The following is a 19,801-nucleotide window of genomic DNA, read 5'->3' on the forward strand; positions in this document are numbered from 1 at the left end:
TGTTCCTACAGGTGTCAGAGTCTAGGACTGGGGAGCACCAAATTAAGGTGTTTTAAGAATTCATTCATGTGAAGTGGGTGCCACTAGCTAGGTCAGCATTTAGAGTCCAGCCCTAAGTTAAGAGTCAACCACATCGCTATTTATCTGAGTCACATGTAGGCCAGACCAGGTAAGGATGGCAGGTTTCCTTCCCCAGAGGACATTAGTGAATCAGATGGGTTTTCTTTAACAATTGACAGTTCACATAGTCATCATTAGACTAGTTTTATTTTATTCCAGTGCTTTTTTTCAATGCAGATTTCATCGCCTGCCTGATTCAAACAAATGTCCTTAGAACATTACAATAAAATGTCCCAATCCAGAGACTTGAGCACAAGAAGCTAGTTTTAGCTCTGTTCTGACAAAGGGTTGAAACATTAACTCTTGTTTCTCTTTTCATGGATGCTACCAGACCTGCTGAGTTTCTCCAGCACTTTCTGCTTTTATTTCTCAGAACATTAGCCTGCCCTTCTAGATTATTAGTCCAGTGGCATTCATGCTACATCACTGCCTCCCCAGCACCTCTACCTTGATAAACGAACCAAGGGCAATCTGAGACAAACCATTTTTTATGCAATCCCTGCCATGGAATAACTTGTGATGATTTGAAATTAATGATCAACTCAGATTGACTAAGGACAGCACGGTGGCTCAGTGGTCAGCACTGCCCCTCAGTGCCAGGGACCCCAGTTTGATTTCATTCTTAGGTGACTGTCTGTGTGGAGTTTGCATGTTCTCCCCGTGTCTGTGTGGGTTTCCTCTGAGTGCTCCGGTTTCCCCTCTCAGCCCAAAGATGTGCAGGTTTGGGTGGATTGGCCATGCTAGATTGCACATAGTGTTCGGGGCTGTGCAGGCTGGGTGGATTAGCCATGGGAAATGCAGGGTTAAACGAATAGCATAGGGAGCTGGTTGGGATGCTCTTGGGATGGTTGATGTGGACTCGATGGGCCAAATGGCCTGCTTCCACACTGTAGAAATCACTTCAAGAAATCAGGCAGGAGTTTGGGAACTGTGCAGGCTCCCTGTTGCTGTCTCGTGTAAATGCCTCAGCCGGTCTAAGTTAGGTGGCTAACCAGTGAGCTCCCTTTTCTCCTGTCTGAGTTTTGGCCTGGTCCACCCAACACCAGCACCTCCACATGGTGTTGGAAATTTGGCATTCTTGCATTTGTCCTGGTGAGAGCAAGACACAGAGATTTGACTGAGTGCCTGTCCTTTCACGATTAATATCTGAGCTGTTACAGGACTTTTCTCACTAACTTGTGAAGGTGCCAGATAACCTGAGATTGTTAGTTCACTTTAAAACTAAATAGCAATCAAAAATATTCAAGGTGGAAGATTATCGAGGGGTATAAACCATGACTTGAGTGATTAAAATTGTACTCCCCCCTCTTCTCATTTCTGTCGCTTTAGGTGGCCTGTGGCAATAGATATGTTGGCTTCGAAGAGAATCGATGTGAAACCTTTGATCACTCATCGCTTTCCTTTGGAAGAGGCTCTTGAAGCATTTGAAACCACAAAGAAAGGAGTGGGAATCAAAGTCATATTGAAATGTAACCCAAGCAACTAGAACCCCTGAGAGGGTTGGTTACGGACGTGCAGGGTGCACCTCCAGGTGTAGTCATCCAGCAGTAGTCCACTGGATAATTGTGCACATGTAATTAATGTGGGCAGTGGCACCTAGCTGTTAGTCTTCACTCTCCTCAATATCCTGTCCATTTTTTTGTTTTTATTCTGTTTGGGGGTGCCAGGGCAGCTAAAAGCAATTCTGCGACACCTGACAGCTCCAGATCGAGTAAGGAGCGCCCACTGAAAGGTATAGGTGATGTTAGGAACCATGTGAGTGGGTTTAATGATGATGGTCAATGTCAAAGGGCCCACAAGATTAAGTTAAAGTCTTTGTTTCAGAATCCTTGCACTATTTCTCTGTTGTTCCAGTCCCCTGAAATTCTCTATACTTGAATTACTGCACGATGGAATGTTTGGTTGAAGTAAACATCGAGGCTTATTAATATGATTTACTGATTGCAGAAGAGCAATATACTGCAGCCAATTGAAGGATCAAAAAATTGAATAAACATGTTGCAAATGATCTGTATACATACTCCAAATCACTTTAATCCCCAGTGACAACATGTTTCCTCAATCTGACAGGAAGAAAACCAGCTGACTTATCAAGCTTACGCTGCCCTCAGTGTAACTGAATGTCAGAACAGGATATTTCCTACCTTGCTCGTGGCCCACTAAGGGTTAAGGGGGTGATAATGCAGCACGGTGGCTCAGTGGTTAGCACTGCAGCCTCACAGCACCAGGGACCCGGGTTCAGTTCCACCCTTGGGTGACTGTCGGTGTGGAGTTTGCACATTCTCCCCGTGTCTGCGTGGGTTTCCTCTGGGTGCTCCAGTTTCCTCCCACAGTCCAAAGATGAGCAGGTTAGGGTGGATTGGCCATGCTAAATTGCCCATAGTGTTCAGGGGTGTGTAGCTTAGGAGGGTAAAAGGGGGGATAGGTCTGGGTGGGATGCCTCAAGGGTCAGTGTGGACAGGTAGGAGGCAGAAGGCCTGTTTCCACACTAAGGATTCCATGATCTATTATCTAATCCTATTGTAGCTCAAGATTAAAGCACGTGAGCCAGGCTGGCTATAAACGGGTCCAGGCAACGGGCTGTGGCGAGGCTCATTTCTGCTGACTGCCTGTCCTTCACAATTATGTTAGTGCCCGGGTGACAGAGCATGCAGTGCCCATCAATGTTCTCAATGCCTTTAGGGAGACGTGGGCATTGCATGGAGAAAACAGTGCTTTATCTCCCTCTCTAACTCCGTTTTAATTTAGTCCCTTCCCTTTGTCACTACCTTCCCCTCACTTTTGATGGTTTACATTGCCCTTAATGGCTTTGTCATGTAAATATTGAATTAGCTACACAGGTGCTTTCACTGGTGACAGTTAGTAGTTTTAATAAAACTGTCCCTTGGTTTTGATATCGGGAAAGTCGCCAGGTTGTGTATGATGACTCTTCTGGGTAGAAAGGAAGAGAGAAATAAGGAATGCTCATGTGGACCAGACTGTAGAAAAGTTAACGCATGGAAAGAGGCCATTTGGCCCATCAAGTTGGCTGATCAAATAGACTCTAGCTTATTGACCACCTATCCCACTGACATCACTCTTATAAGTACAGCCCAGAAGATGTGAAAGAACCGCTTTGAATCAACAATTGTTATCCCGAGAATCCAGAGATGGAAAGTGAAATGGTGAGAGCCCCATTCCTGATCTCAAAACAGTGGGGCCTTGGCTGTTCAAAGAGTTGGGAACAAGGGAATGCCATTTTGAATTCATGAGAGCCCTGCAGTGCAGAAGCAGGTCATTCAGCCCATCTAGTCCACTCTGAAGAGCATCCTTCCCAGACCTATCCTTGTAAGCTTGCATGGCTAACCCACATAGCCTGCATATTCCTGGACACTATGGTCAATCTAGCTAAGATGCGCATCTTTGGACTGTGGGAGGAAACTGGAGCACACCATGTGGACACAGAGAGACTGTGCAAACTCCACACAGACAGTCGGCCGAGGCTGGAATCAAACCCAGGTGCCCGGTGCTGTGAGGATGCAGTGCTAACCACTGAGTCACTGCACTCCATGGGATGTGGGCATCAAGGGGGCCAGCACCGGTTGCCCATTCCCTTGGAGAGCAGTAGGTGGTACCATGGTAAGCGGTCCCAACCCTTTTTCGCGCGCCACTGCCTCGAACTCTTTATAAAGGTTTAGGTTTCAAATTAGATTTGAAGCAAAGACACTGCCCCTACTCCTTCTGCTGAAACACAGGAAGAGATGAGCTTGCCATCCACACCAGGGAAGGGTATCTCATGCTGCTCACCACCTCCCAGACTCTGAGAGGTTTGTCTGCTTCTACCCCGCTGTGTACCCTCTCCAGTTTCCTCCCAAACAGGGCTTTGTGTCTCTGGCGGCTTCTTCCTACCCACCCTCGTGGCTAATGCCCTCTGTCTCTGGCCACACTTTTGCCAGCCAAAACACACTGCCCTTTAACCGGAAGCTGCCAGGGCTGTGCCTCACTGAAGCTCGCTCAGCAGTCCCCAAGACCCAAAGTCAGGGCTTCTTACCATCACGGGATGAGATTGAGTTTGTTTATGTTCACTACATGAGGCAAGGAATACTGCAGTGAGTAACTCATCTCCTGGCTCTCTAGAGCCTGTCCACCATCTACGAGGCACAAGTCAGGAGTGATGGAATACTCCCCACTCATCTGGATGGGTACAGCTCTGACAACACTCCAGAAGCTTGACAATATCCAGGACAAAGCAGCCTGTGTGATTGGCGCCACATCCACAGGCATTCGTTCCCTCCACCTCTGACGCTCAGTAGCAATAGTGTGTACTATCTACAAGATGCGCTGCAGCAATTCACTAAAGATCTTTAGACAGTACCTTCCAAGCCCATGATCATCTAGAGGGACAAGGGCAGCAGGTACATGGGAACACAACCCCCTGCAAGCTTTCCTTCAGGCCACTCACCAAACTGACTTGGAAATATGTTGGTGGTTGCTGGGCCAAAATCCTGGAATTTCCCGCTGGAGATCATTGTGGATCTACCTGCTTCATAGGGACCGTAGCAGATCCAAAAGGCAATTCACCACCATCTTCTCAAGGGCAACTAGGGATGGGCAGTAAATGACGTCCTATGAATGAATCACAAAGCCTGCCATTAAAACACTACCTATTGTTAATCACTAACAGTCCCCATTAACAGCTCATCACCCTCCCAGCCTGATCATTACCAACTCCTTTGCCCATCAACTGCTGTTCTCTCTCTCTTCAGGCTGTATCCTATTGTTTACTCCCTACCCCATTCCCCTCCCTTTTTTCTGCATATAAACTGACATTTTCTCGGTTACCTTCAGTTCTGAGGAAGGGTCACCGGACCTGAAACATTAACTTTTTTTTTCTCCACAGATGCTGCCAGACCTGCTGAGCTTTTCCAGCAATTTCTGTTTTTGTTCCTGATTTACAGCATCCACCGTTCTTTCGGTTTCCAAAAATTGCTGAACTGTTTGAGGAAACAGCAGTCTTATTTGGATATATTGTCCAGTGACTTCTTTCACAAGTCAGGCTGATTAGCCATGTCAAAAATGGGTGCTGCAGTAACAAGGTGTGGAGCTGGATGAACACAACAGGCCAAGCAGCATCAGAGGAGCAGGAAGGCTGACATTTCAGGTCTGGACACTTTGTCAGAAATGGGGGAGGGGAAGGGGGTTCTGAAATAAATAGGGAGAGAAGGGGAGGTGGATAAAATATGGATAGAGGAGAAGATAGGTGGAGAGGAGACAGTAAAGGTGAGTGTAGGTGAGGAGTTAGGGAGGAGATAGGTCAGTCCAGGGAGAACTGACAGGTCAAGGGGATGGGATGAGGTTAGTCATTGAGTCTGAATACTGAGGCATTGGGCTGTCCTGCCGTGAGAGTGTGACAGGTCTTTCAAAACAGAGTCTTATCATTTGCTGAGAAGGATAAGGTTAGAGGGCAACAAAGAGGTGGCACTCGGTGATTTGCTCTTGTAACTGGCCAGCACAGACTCAATGGGCTGAACGGCTTCCTCCTGTGTTGTAATCGATCCTCAATTCATCAATCTGGATTCCCATCTGAGCGTACGCTAACTCAACAGTTTCTCTGTTGCTTTTGAGAAAGGAAGAATGTCGAACTTTCGAAATGTTTCCTCAAGTGTGGAAATCCAAAGGCACTCAGTGACAATCCTTTCCTGGTAGCTGGTCAATGTCTCATTTGCAGCAGGGACACTTTGAGGAAGGAATAGGCTTGGCATTTGGAGATTCAGTGGGAACCATATAAAACAATCAGCTCTCTGCTGTCCTCTGGCGCGCAATTTCATTTTAGCATGATCGTGAAGGATCTTTGTTTGACTGAGATGAGGAAGAATTTTTTCTGAATCGTTGGAACTCCTTGCCACGGGGGCCAGCCCTTGGTATATTTAAGGCTGAGATAAATAGATTCTTGATCAGTAGGATAACTCAATGGTTATGGGGAAAGGGGAAGTGAGGAAATGTCGGACTAGTCATGATCCTTTCCAATAATAAAAGTTGTATGACCCTAGTTATAGTCTGACAGGTTGATTTGAAATCACAAGTTTTTTGGTGCTTTGCTCCTTCATCAGGTGATGTGGAGGGGAGCACACAGGCATGGAATGTATTGGTGGAGAGACAATAGCAAGGTAATTCCATGTTATTAACAGTATCAAAAGATAGCACACATAGTGTGAGTGGAATGTCAACAGGCTGAAAAGCAAGTGAAGGGGTGACCTATGAATCAATTAAGGTGGAGAGATAATTACAAATAATGAAAAATCAGATGGTGCTGGAGACAAACTAAATGACTGTCAAAACATTATAGAGATTACGGCAACCACATTGGATGTTTAGCTGTGTTGGATCCCATCCAATTGGACTGGAAGCAACTCATCCTTGATCTCAAGATATGATCTGGAAGAGATGAAGTTTGGCCTGGACAGCAGGCCAGGTGATGGCCCAGTGGAGTTTTCTATAGGCCTCTGAGAAGTTCCAGAGATGTAGAGGAAAGGACTGCCAAGATGATTTTGGATAGGAGCGATGGTAATTGCAGATGCTGGACTTGCAAGGTGGACAGACCAGGAGGCTGGAAGAACACAGCAAGCCAGGCAGCATCTGGAGGAAAGGAAGAGTCAATGTTTCGGGAATTACCCTTCTTCAGGACTGGATATGGGGGTAGGGGGATCTTAGGTGACCATTTCGCTGAGCAATGTCACCTAGGCCGAAACGGCCAGCCTAACCTCCTAGTCACTGCCCACTCCCCCTCTGACATGTCCATCCTCGGCCTTTTCCAGCGTCGCAGTGAATCAGATCACAAATTTGAGGAACAACGCCCTTTTCTTCCATCAAGGCACCCTACAGCATGGAGGACTCAACATTGAGCTCTCTAATTTCAAATAACCGTCCCACCCATCTCTGGCTCCCTTTCAGGCCCCGCCTCCACTCTGCCATTCCGTCTACTGACCCTCCCTCCCAGCTACCAACTGGATTTGCCCCTCCCATCGACCAACTAGGCCTTACCACCTATCACCACCATTCTGCTACAACCTCCCCCCCCCCCCCCACAACAACTTTATCTGCAGCTCCCCCTACCCCTACATCCAGTCCTGAAGAAGGGCAATACCCAAAAAGTTAGCTTCTCCTTTGCCTCAGATGCTGCCTGGCTTGCTGTGTTCTTCCAGCCTCCTGTTCGTCAACTACATTAGTGTCCAACTGCAATCACATTGAGTCAGATTTCTTTCTCTGACCATTACTGAGACTAGCTTTGTATTCCAGATGCATAGATCAAATTTAACTACCACCAGTAGCCATGGAATTTGCACCCATCTCCATAGAGGATTAAACTGGGATTCCAGATTAATCCCGTCATAGGGATCCATAGAGCTGCACAGCACAGAAATAGACCCTGCGGACCAACTCGTCCATGCCGACAAGATATTCTGAATTAATCTAGTCCCATTTGCCAGCATTTTGCTCCATATCTCTCCGACTCATATATCCACCCAGATGCCTTTTAAATCTTGTAATTGTATCAGCCACCACCACTTCCTCTGGCAGTTTGTTCCATGCACACACCACTCTCTGCATGAAAAAGTTGCCTCTTAGGTCTCTTCTAAATCTTTCCCCCCTCACTTTAAACCCTCTAGTTTCGAACTCCCCCAGCCTGGGGAAAATACCATGTCTCTCATGATTTTATAAACCTTACCAGAACTGACGTTTTGAATAAGGGTCACTGGACCTGAAACGTTAACTGCTTTCTCTCCACAAATGCTGCCTGACCTGCTGTGATTTTTTTTGGAAATTTCTGATCTTGTTTTTGATTTCCAGCATCTGCAGTTCATTTTTTAAATTTGTTCAACATATTTCACAGCCACTTTTTAAAATATAAAAGAAAACAGAACACCAATTCCTCCAGTCTATTTTAGCTGTGAAGCTGTTTTTGGGGAAATCAAAGGGAAGAGAAATGCGAGTGTAATGTTCAATTTGTTCTGTGTTTGATAATGCACGTCTGTTTACTATTAATGATCACTGTGTTTGGCGGGCTTAAACCTAGCTTTGGGCTCAGGGCAAACTGTAAAAAGGGCTGGGAGGCTGAGATATATATTGTAGTCATTTAAAAGTTCTGAGAGTAAACTCTGACACCCACAACGATGATCTAAGCAGTTTATACAAAGGGAGAAGAAGGCATTCATTGGTTGACAAGGCGGATCTGGTTGGTAGAGACATTGCTGTGGAAAAAAGCAGTAAGATGTCCAAGCTCCTGGGAAGTCAAAAAGAAGCAATTGTTCTCGCTTGTCCCTTTATTTTTCTTCCTATATTTGCCCCGAGTTCACAATTTTCTGATGAAGGGTCTAGGCCCGAAACATCAGCTTTCCTGCTCCTGAGATGCTGCTTGGCCTGCTGTGTTCATCCAGCTCCACACTTTGTTATCTCGGATTCTCCAGCATCTGCAGTTCCCATTATCTCTGATGCTATTCCCTGACCATCTGCTGCAGAAACTGATTCTGCAGTTGATTCCTATTTCCCAATGTGTGATGTGACAGTCATTGCTGCCTGATAGAAAGTAGTAACTCTGCAGAACTCATGGATCTGGTTGAATTTTAGGGAAAATGCCTGTAAAACGCCATGTCCCTCAACTGTTGTTTAAACTTCTTGTACTTTCTGTGCTTTCAGAGGTTCTGTTGAAGATCAATGGTGTCAGACTCTGTGGTACAGTTTGAACTGCTGCCTCACAGCAACAGGGATTGATTTCACCCTTGACTAGATTATGATCTTCCAAATGTTCTGCTATTACTTCCTAAATAATAGAATCTAATACTTTTCTAACAATAGATGTGAGGCTGATAAGCTTCTAGTTACCCACTTTTTGCGTCCCTCTATTTTCACATAGTGGTATCGTATTAACAGTTTTCCAATCATTTGGTAGTTCTCCAGAATTAAATGATTTTTGGAAAATTACAGCTAATGCATTTGTTATCTCCGTAGCCACCTCTTTTGGATCCTAGGATGCGAGTCATTTGGGGCTGGGGGCTTACCTCTCTTTATCCCATTAGTTCCTTGAATTCTGAAGAATGGTCACTGGACTCAAAATGTTAAATCTGTTTCACTCTCTGCAGATGCTGCCAGACCTGCAGAGTCGCTCCGGCAATTTCTGCTTTCCTTTGCTTCTACTTCTTCATTGACCAGTGACGTAGGAGTGGAAGAAAGGCCATTCGGCCCATCGAGTCCACTCTGCCATTTAATCATGGCTGATGGGCACTTCAACTCCACTTACCCGCACTCTCCCTGTAGCCCTTGATTCCTTGTGAGATCAAGAATTTATCAATCTCTGCCTTGAAGACATTTAATGTCCTGGCCTCCACTATGCTCCATGGCAATGAATTCCACAGGCTCACCACTCTCTGGCTGAAGAAATGTCTCCTCATTTCCTGTTTCGTTTTAAATTTACCCCCTGAAATTCTAAGGCTGTGCCCATGGATCCTAGTCTCCCCGCCTAACAGAAACAACTTCCCAGCATCCACCCCTTCTAAACCATACATTATCTTGTAAGTTTCTATTAGATATCCACTCAACCTTCTAAACTCTAATGAATATAATTCCAGGATCCTCAGCTGTTCATCGTATGTTAAACCTACCATTCCAGGGATCATCCGTGTGAATCTCCGCTGGACACGATCCAGGGTTAGTATGTCCTTCCTGGGGTGTGGGACCCAAAATTGGACACAGTATTCTAAATGGGGCCTAACTAGAGCCTTATAAAGCCTCAGAAACACATCGCTGCTTTTATATTCCAACCCTCTTGAGATAAATGACAACATTACATTTTGCTTTCTTAATCACGGACTCTACCAGCAAGTTAACCTTTAGAGAATCCTGGACCAGCACTCCCAGAGCCCTTTGTACTTTGGCTTTATGAATTTTCTCACCATTTCGAAAACAGTCCATCCCTGTATTCTTTTTCCCAAAGTGCAAGACCTCGCATTTGTTCACATTGAACTTCATCAGCCATTTCCTGGAACACTCTCCTAAACTGTCTAAATCTTTCTGCAGCCTCCCCACCTCTTCAGTACTACCTGCCTGTCCACCTAACTTCGTATCATCGGCAAACTTCGCCAGAATGTCCCCAGTCCTTTCATCCAGATCATTAATATATAAAGTGAACAGCTGCGGCCCCAACACTGAATGCCGTGTGACACCACTCGTCACCGGTTGCCATTCTGAAAAAGAGCCTTTTATCCCAACTCTCTGCCTTCTGTCAGACAGCCAATCCTCAATCCAAGCCAGTAGCTCACCTCAACACCATGGGTTGTCACCTTACTCAGCAGCCTCCCGTGAAGCACCTTATCAAAGGCCTTTTGGAAGTCTAGATAGATAAGATCCACTGGGTTTCCCTGGTCTAACCTTCTTGTTTCCTCTTCATAGAATTCAAACAGGTTTGTCAGGCATGGCCTCCCCTTACTAAATCCATGCTGACTTGCTCTAATCTGACCCTGCACTTCCAAGAATTTAGAAATCTCATCCTTAACGATGGATTCTAGAATTTTACCAACAATTGAGGTTAGGCTAATCGGCATAAAATTTTCCATCTTTTGTCTTGATCTTTTCTTAAACAAGGGGGTTACAACAGCAATTTTCCAATCATCTGGGACATTCCAAGACTCCAGTGACCTTTGAAAGATCACAACCAAAGCCTCCACTATTTCCTCAGCCACCTCCCTCAGAACTCTAATGGCAGTGATTGTACTTAATTCCTCCCTTGTACACTTTATACTACTGGGATGTTCAAAATATTTTCCACTGTAAAGAATAATGCAAAATACCTGGTTAACCTCTCTGCCTCTTCTTTGTTCCCCATAACTGTTTCCCCAAGATTCATTTTCTAAAGTGTTTATGTTCACTTTGACCTATCTCGTTCTTTTCATATATTTAGAGAAGTTCCCACTGTCTGTTTTTATACTTCTCACTGGTCTACCCTGATAGGTTATGTTCTCTTTGCTGGATTATTAATTTATTCCAGTCTTCAGGGGCTTTGGCCTCCTTCTGTGATGTTTATTTCAAATTAATATGCTCCTTAACTTCCTTGATGAGCTATAATCAGTTTATCCATCTTTTTGAATCTTTCCTTCTTACTGGGGTGTCACTTTGCTGACAGCATAAATTACCTCCTTAAATGTGTGCCACTGCTTGCTTACTGTCACTTCTGCAAATCTATCTAGCTAGGTTTGCTTTAGCTAACTCTATTTCATTTCTTAGTAACTCCCTTTGTCTAAGTTAAATGTGGTTGCTTCATAGAATCCCTACAGTGTAGAAACAGGCCCTTCGACCCAACAAGTCCACACCGACCCTTGCAGCATCCCACTCAGACCTATCTCCCTATAACCCACACACCCCTGAACACTACGGGCAATTTAGCATGGCCAATCCACCCAGTCTGCACATCTTTGGACTGTGGGAGGAAACCCACACAGACACAGGGAGAGTGTGCTAACTCCGCACAGACAGTTGCCCGAAGCTGGAATCAAACCTGGGTCCCTGGTGCTGAGAGGCCGCAGTGCTAATCACTGAGCCACTACACCTCCCTACTTCCCTTCCCCGCCCCCTAACTGAATATTAAATTCTATCACTTTAAGATCACTACTTTCTAGGGGATCTTTTACCCTGAGTTTATTTATTAAAGCTGCTACATTACCCATTACCAGATCCAAGATATCCTGTTCCTTCGTTGGCTCCCTGACATTTTGCTCTCGGAGACTATTCCTAATGAGTTTGTTGTTATGAGCTTGTGAGTTTTTATTCATTCATGGGATGTGGACATCGCTGGCTGTGTCAGCATTTATTGCCCAGAGGGAAGTTAAGAGTCAATGACATTAAGTGCGTCTGGAGTCACATGTAAGCCAGACCAGCTAAGGATGACAGTTTCAACTCCCCCAAAGAGCATTAGTGAACCAGATGGGTTTTTCCAGCAATGGTTCCATGGCCACTTTTAGACTCAATTCCAGATTTTTATTGAATTCAAATTCCACCATCTGCTATGGCAGGATTTGAACCCAGCTCCCCAGAACATTACCTGGGTGTCAGTGGTAATACCATTAGGCCACCATTGCCCCCTTTAGTGCAGCGGTGGGCAGAAGGGGGAGCTGGAGGGTTTGCCTTACACAAGGTGCAGGGTGAGACTAGAACAGTTACATGCTAACTACTGAACAGCAGCCTCTGTACTGAAAACACCAGTTGGTAGAAAACTTTGTCCTCTTGGTGTGGGTGTTAGAGAATACAATCTTCTTTCTGTGGAACCACACCTTCAGGGAAGCTGAGGGGCCTTTGGAGATAGCGCACAACGGTTCCAGGAATGAGAGGTTTCAGAATACTGCGTCCAGTTCTGGTCACCCTCTTATAGGAAGGGTAGTATTAAACAGAGAGTGTTCAGAGAAAAGTTACCAGGGTGTTGCTGGGAATGGAAAGTTTGAGTTACAAGAAGAGGCTGGATAGACAGGGATGTTTTTCACTGGAGCATAGGAGATTGAGAGGTGACCTAATCATGAGGGGTATAAATAAGCTGAATAAAAAGAGTTTTTCCCTTGGGTGGGGGATTTCAAGACTAGGAGGCATATTTTTAAGGTGAGTGGAGAGAGATTTAAAAATACAAGAGGAGGCAGTGTTTTTATACAAACAGTGCCTCATTGCGGAGGATGGACTTCCAGAGGATGTGGTGGATGTGGGTACACTTACAACATGTAAAAGACATTTGGATAAGCACATGAATAAGAAATGTTTGGAGGGATATGGGCCAAGGTGGTATTAGTTTAGTTTGGGATTATGGTTGGCATAGACTGGTTGGACCGAAGGGTCTGTTTCCATGTTGTATAACTCGATAATGTTATGACAGAGATTGATGATGTTGGGATTAGTGTTTTCTCTTGCAGAAGTGAAGGGATTTGGTGGAGGGGTTCAGAATCCCAATGGGTCCAGACAAAGTGGTGGGGTGAAACTGTTCCCATTTAACTGCGAAGAAGAGGACACAGATTGACGGTAATTGGAAACAGAAGCAATGGGCACCTGAGGAAATATTTCATCATGCGCAAAGTGGGTACCTGAGAGTGTGACAGAGACATGAAGGGCATGTAAGAGGGAGTTGGACAATTGAGAAGGCAAAATGTGCAGACTTATGAGAAGAAGGCACAAAATGATTCAGAAATTAGGTGCGGTGGGCTGAAAGGCTTCCTTGTGTGCTTGAATGATTGCCTGAAAGCTGTCAGTTTCAGAGCACTCAGTGTTAGCCCTACATAGAATTCAAGTGTCCATGTTCTTCAGGTCAAGACTCTGCACAATGGTAACTCACGCTCATCACGAATGATCTCAAGTTAAAAATAAAATCACAACCTCTGAGAATGTGAGCTGCTGTCACTACCGTTGTTTTTTTCAAAAATAGGGCCATCAGGAATTTAATCCAGCCTGGGACATGTGCCGTTCTTTGCTGTAGGTGAGAAGTTGCTGTTAGAAACTGGCGTTCCCAGAGAAAATGGTGAGTATGGACTGGATGTTACAACCATAGCTTCAGTACAGTTCTCCTGCCCGATGATGGCGCTATGTGACAATATTACACCCACTGCGCCTACTGCTGATGCAAGTTAGTTCAAGCTAAAAATTATGACTAAATTACTGTTGACTCTTAAGTTTCTTTACGTAGGGATTCAGAGCATCAGAGTTTTTTTGATTGGTTATGAGCACTTACGAAATAAACTGGAAAATTCTGGAATGATCAAATCCACAGCTGAGGAGAATAGAGACAAAGGGTAGAATCTTCCAAGGGTCTGAGTGTTGTGGGCAATGGTGGGTTGGCGTCACATTCAGACGAGAAGTGCAGCCAGGCAGGTCTCAATGTAGAGGCCATCTCACTCCATCTTTTACACTCGGCCGTGAGATTCCTGCGGCGTAGCGGTATCTCACCACCCGACAGCAGTTAGCATTTTGTGAAGCTCCTTTGATGATGGCCCAGCTCACCTCATTAATGTTCAATCTTACCAAACCTGCCCAACGACACTGGGAAAACTTGATGTGGAAGGGGCGACAGCAGCCTAGCAATATTATCACTGGACTGTTAATCCAGAGACCCTGGAGCGCCAGGTTCAAATCCCATCGCAGCAGATAGTGGAATTTGAATTCAATACAAATCTGGAATCCATGAATCAGTTGGAGGGTATGTTTATTACAAGCGATAAGTTTCTGTTTGCTTGTGCATTGATGGGACTTAATGGAGTTTCTTTCACCTTAAATACTGGTCACAGCCAGGTGTAAAGCATCCCTACTGATTAAACGGGTCAGTTTCACATTTGTGACAATCGTCAATTTCCAGTGCACACTTCCCATCTGGATTATGACATTGACGTGGTCATAAGATGAGAAGTAAATTCCAAGGCTTATGGAGCAAAAGGGTGTTGAGACCTCTGGTTAGAGAATTTTTTTAAATACAAGATGATCGCACAGCAGCTGTCAAAGTAAGCAGTACTTCTGGAGTACCGTGTCCAATTCTGGTCATCCTGTTACCGGAAGGACATTATTAAAACTGGAGAGGATTGAGAAAAGATTTACTAGGATCTTGCCTGGACTGGAAGATCTGAGATACAAAAATAGCCTGGAAAGGCTGGGATATGAGGTTGAGGGGGTGACCTTATAGAGATTTACAAAATCACAAGGTGCATAGATAAGATGAATGACAAAGGACTTTTCCCTGGGGTGGGAGAGTTGAAAACTTGGGAATTCAGCTCAGTTGAGTCTGCACAGACCCTCCAAAGACCATCCTGCACAGACCTCCCACCCCATTCCTGTAACCCTACATTTCACATGGTGAATCCATCCAAACTAGGCATCTTTTAACTTTGGGAGTAAACTAGAGCACCTGGAGGGCACCCACACAGACAGCCACCCGAGGACGATCCCTGGACTGGTAGGTTTAACGTATGATGAGTGGCTAAGCATCCTGGGATTGTACTCATTAGAGTTTAGAAGGTTGAGGGGAGATCTAATAGAAACTTACAAGATAATGTATGGTTTAGAAGGGGTGGACGCTAGGAAGTTGTTTCCGTTAGGCGGGTAGACTAGGACCCGTGGGCACAGCCTTAAAATTAGAGGGGGTAAATTTAAAACTGAAATGAGACGACATTTCTTCAGCCAGAGAGTGGTGGGCTTGTGGAATTCATTGCCGCAGAGCGCAGTGGAGGCCGGGACGTTGGATGCCTTCAAGGTAGAGATCGACAAATTCTTGATCTCACAAGGAATCAAGGGCTACGGGGAGGGTGCAGGGAAGTGGAGTTGAAATGCCCCTCAGCCATGATTTAAATGGCGGAGTGGACTTGATGGGCCGAATGGCCTTACTTCCACACTTATGTCTTATGGAATCAAACCCAGGTCCCTGGGGACTGGAAAGCAGCAGTTCCAACCACTGAGCCACCCTGTCACTCATTTCCCTGTGTGTTCTTCCAGGACAATTTGTCTAAACTGCATTACATCCAAGCTCATGTTTTACAACATGGAGGTGTTTCTAATGTTTATTAAGAAATCTAAAACTCCATTATCTGAGTGGTTGGCTTGTAATTTCCCTCTCCTGAGCAACACGTCACACGCTTGAACAGCTCCGGAAAGAGAGGAACAAAACATCAGGCAGTTATAATTTAACACAGCTGAGCTTTTGCTGGATTGCAATGTGACATTTTCGAATCAACCTGCTCAGAGATGTTTATGACACACCTCCAGAGCAGGTGGGACCAAACCTGGGTCTCCTGGTACAGAGGCAGAGACATTGCCACGAGAGCCGTCCAGCTTGCAACTGGAGCTGTTTACTCAGATGGCCCGCAGCTGGGCGGAGTTTCCTGCAGGCAGCTCAACCACACCAAGGGTTAGCCTTGTGATATAATGAATCACATCCCAACATCTCCACTCATGAGAGGCTAGAGATTCAAAACACTTTGCGTTAACAGCCAAGGTTCACTGTAAAATGGGCTGTAATGATGCAATAGTCCATCTTATTGTAATGATGTAATGGTGCAATAACTCAACAGTAACCCTTTCCAGACAAGGATGAAGGTTTCACATCAGGCAGGTGCCCCATTCTCCCGGGTTGTGGCCTGGCTGTGTGAGATTGCTGGGGAAATGGATGAGGGAGGTTGGTGTGCAGCATTGGCACTGACAAAGATCTGTTGGGCCAAATGGCTTATTTCTGAAGTTTTCACATCTGTGTGATCAGGGCACATCCCAGTATCCAACATATGAAGTTCTGAGCAGAATATGACACCAGCTCCCAGCAGCTTAACTTGATCGACTCCTTCCAGCCTAAGGGAGTTGCACCCCTCTTTAGTGATGTTTCCTCCCAGCGAGCTCCTTCTTGGAGCATTCTGAGAAGCTCTGGTTTATCACGACCCGTTCTGAGGAAGGGTCCCTGGACCTGAAACGTTAACTCTGTTTTTTTCTTCACAGATGCTGCTAGACCTGCTGAGTTTTTCCCGCAACGTTGTTTTCATTCCTGATTCACAGCATCTGCAGTTCTTTCGGTTTTGTTTTTAGCTCTTACTTATCAGTTGAGTTTATGGGACGAAGCATAGAACAGGTCAGGCTGCAACCTCCTACCTTTCATGGTTATCATGAACTGGGTGTGTTCGGACTGGAATCTCTGGAGCAGATTCTGTTTGAATCGCACTAAGACTGACAGGTCTTTGGCACAGAGTGTCACAGGAATATAGCGTGTTGGAAAGTCCGCACGATCATTTCTGTGCTCAGACATGTGACAAGCATTGATGGCGCTGAGACTTCTATTAGAAGGAAGATCTCAATGAGACACATGCAAATCATTACAGCCTGATAATGAAGACTAAGGGCAAGGTGACTGCCCATCTTTTTGACCAAGGAATGATGCAGAATGCACGACATAAATTAAGTTTTTGTATCAGAGATAGTAGGAACTGCAGATGCTGGAGAATCCAAGATAACAAAATGTGGAGCTGGATGAACACAGCAGGCCAAGCAGCATCATAGGAGCACAAAAGCTGACGTTTCAGGCCTAGGCTGGAAACATCAGCTTTCCTGCTCCTAAGATGCTGCTTGTCCTGCTGTGTTCATCCAGCTCCACACCTTGTTATCCTAAATTAAGTTTTTATTTTTGTGTATGTATTGATGTTCATTAGTTAAGTAAAGAATGTTTTGCATTTACACTCAACTTTTCACAAACTTGGGAGATCCCAATGCCATTATTCCACGGCACTATTTCAAAGAAAAACACAGGAGTTTTTCCTGTTTGTTATCTATCCCTGAGCCAACATTGTAAAAACCCATTACATGCTCATTAACCTCATTGTTATCTGCAGGAGATTGATGTGTATAAACTTGCTTCCAGGTTTCCAGGTAGCTACACTTTGAGTCTACTTCATTGGGTGTCAGTGCTTTCACCTGTCTTGATATTGTGAAAGGCACAACAGAAATGCACGTTCTTTCCTTCACGTTGAATACCATGCCGAACCTCCTCGTAATGACACGCAAACTGTCTTGTAACTTGCCACAATCTCACTACTATCTGACATGCTATTTATGCCACAATTGGACTTGTCAATCTGCTGGTTGCCAAAGAAAACGAGAGGAGATCAGGTTGTGATTTGTGCTAAGTTATGGTCCGTACACCTTCTGTCTTAAACTTTTGACAAACTTTTCTCTTCGGCTTCCTAGCAAAAAAAAGGTATTTAAGAAAATAAAATCAACCTGTTGAGAGTTGCTATCACACGCCCCTCTCTGGAACAGGTGGGAATTTGAACCTGGGTCTGCTGGTCTGGGAGCAGGAACACTAACCCTACACCACAAGAGAGAAATGAAAGGTCAATTCAAAACCCTTCCATCATGTTAACCCTTCTAAACTGAGTGAAAGAACAGCCTTAGTTCATGCCTGTTAGTGGTATGAAAGGAGATAAACAATAACAAAATCTTGGCTTCGAGAAGGGTTTCTTATTTGAAAAAATGTTTCGAGGTTTTGGAGGTTGAAAAATAAGACGTGTCTTATTCCTGCAAAGGTCAGAAGGATCAAGTTCAGAAAGATTCCAGGCTCCTGTCACCTCCTCTTTATTAAATCCAGATCCTATCAAATTCGAGGATCCAGCTGATAAAATACACAGTAAAATTTCACTTTCTTTGTAAGTTGCATATGAATAGTGGTGGTGGCAGCCTGTCTCACTGCCTGCCATTGGTATGTATTAGAAAGATTTTCAAGTTGACAAGCAAACTCTGTGACTGCGTTATGAATACCTATTCCTTGGCCATCAGGTCCCAGAGTAAGACTTAAAATTAAAGGTGGAGATACTATCTCCTTGCCACAAGGCCTCTCAATGAGATCAAGGTAAAGTCACCATGGTCTTACAATACCATAAAGCCATCTCATTCAGAGAGAGACAACTGCTAGTGGTTGAACCTGTAGGTCACCCCCACCTCAAGCAAGCAGAAAGGTTGAGAAGGAGTATCCTTTATGGTAACCTCAGCTGGTATTGGTATTGAGCCTATGCTTTTGCATCACTCTGTATCAGAGATAGGCCATTGAGCCTCCTCAGCTAAACAAAGCCTTACCTCATAATACTCCAGGAGGAGTACATAACCTGTGGAAATGAGAAAGGATGATGGTGATTTGACAGTTCTTCCCCATTTTCATTCTTTCATATGAATAAAAAGGACTACACTATATTCTAATTTCAAACATGTATTCAGAGAGAAGATGGTGTTGCCATGGTAATGTTACTTGCCTGGCCACCCAGAGGACTAGGGCCATGTTCTGGAGGAAATGGTTCAAATCCAACATTGATGGTTAGTGGAATTCAAATTAAATTAACTGATAAATCTGGGCTTGATAGTTATTGAATTGAATTAGCTTTATTGTCACATGAGTCCAGTGGAAAGTTGACGAGTCACCACTTACAGGACCATCTTAGATACAAAAGTACCTAGGTACAGCTTCTTGAGTACAAATTCTAAGGGAAGCATAAACCAGAAAAATAAAGAAACAAAAAGTCCAGCACTACTTCGAAAGTACAAAATCGTGGTGATAAACAAAGAAATAAAAGTTCAGAATAACAGCCCTTCCACCATAATATAATAAAGAAAGATACATTTTTATTAAAAGACAATTTAAGGCAAAGTTGACTGAGTCCATTTCAAGCTCGAGTGGTGGTAACCAAGAGGCTTTCATTGACAAATACAATAATTCCTTTGGCTCTCACTGACCCTTAGGGAAGGAATTCTACTACCCTTAGCTGGCCCAGCCTATACGTGACTGCAGGTGCTCAGCAATATGCTTCACTGCTCCATGAAAAGGCTTAGTGAGTGACTCAGTCACACTGTTACAGAAAATTCCAATCCTCTGCAATGTAACACCTCCAGAAGGCAGTGCATCCTTCTTCTCAAGGGTAATTAGGGATGGGCCCTAAATGTTGGCCTTGTCAAAGATGCACACATCACAAGAAAATGAAACGAAGCGTCTTTGTCCCTTCAGCAAGTAGGAATGACGAAGAATGATTCCCATTTATTGTTGATCCAGATTGGATGCCGACCACCTTCGGAGGGAGAAGAAAGAAATTGTTTATATATTTTTAAAAAAGATTTGTCAGGCACATGATAGGAGAAGGCTATGGATGGGGGTGATTACACCATCAGTGTGGAGGAA

At 44.7% G+C, this 19,801-nt stretch overlaps 1 protein-coding gene across 2 annotated transcripts in view; it reads left to right on the top strand.

Annotated features, from left to right (window-relative positions):
* Positions 1-19,801, top strand: part of LOC125446788 (sorbitol dehydrogenase-like) — a 67,183-nt gene that overhangs the window by 45,204 nt on the left and 2,178 nt on the right. The window contains exons 10-11 of one of the 2 annotated variants that reach the window (XM_059640210.1): positions 1,450-9,801; positions 13,547-13,639. In XM_059640210.1, coding sequence (XP_059496193.1) covers positions 1,450-1,606 — 157 coding nt within the window. In that variant the 3' untranslated portion in view covers positions 1,607-9,801; positions 13,547-13,639. The remainder of the gene's footprint in view (positions 1-1,449; positions 9,802-13,546; positions 13,640-19,801) is intronic. The other variant, XM_048520603.2, reaches the window with a different exon arrangement.

The sequence above is a fragment of the Stegostoma tigrinum genome, chromosome 36 (assembly GCF_030684315.1).
Source record: "Stegostoma tigrinum isolate sSteTig4 chromosome 36, sSteTig4.hap1, whole genome shotgun sequence".
NCBI classification, from domain to species: domain Eukaryota; kingdom Metazoa; phylum Chordata; class Chondrichthyes; order Orectolobiformes; family Stegostomatidae; genus Stegostoma; species Stegostoma tigrinum.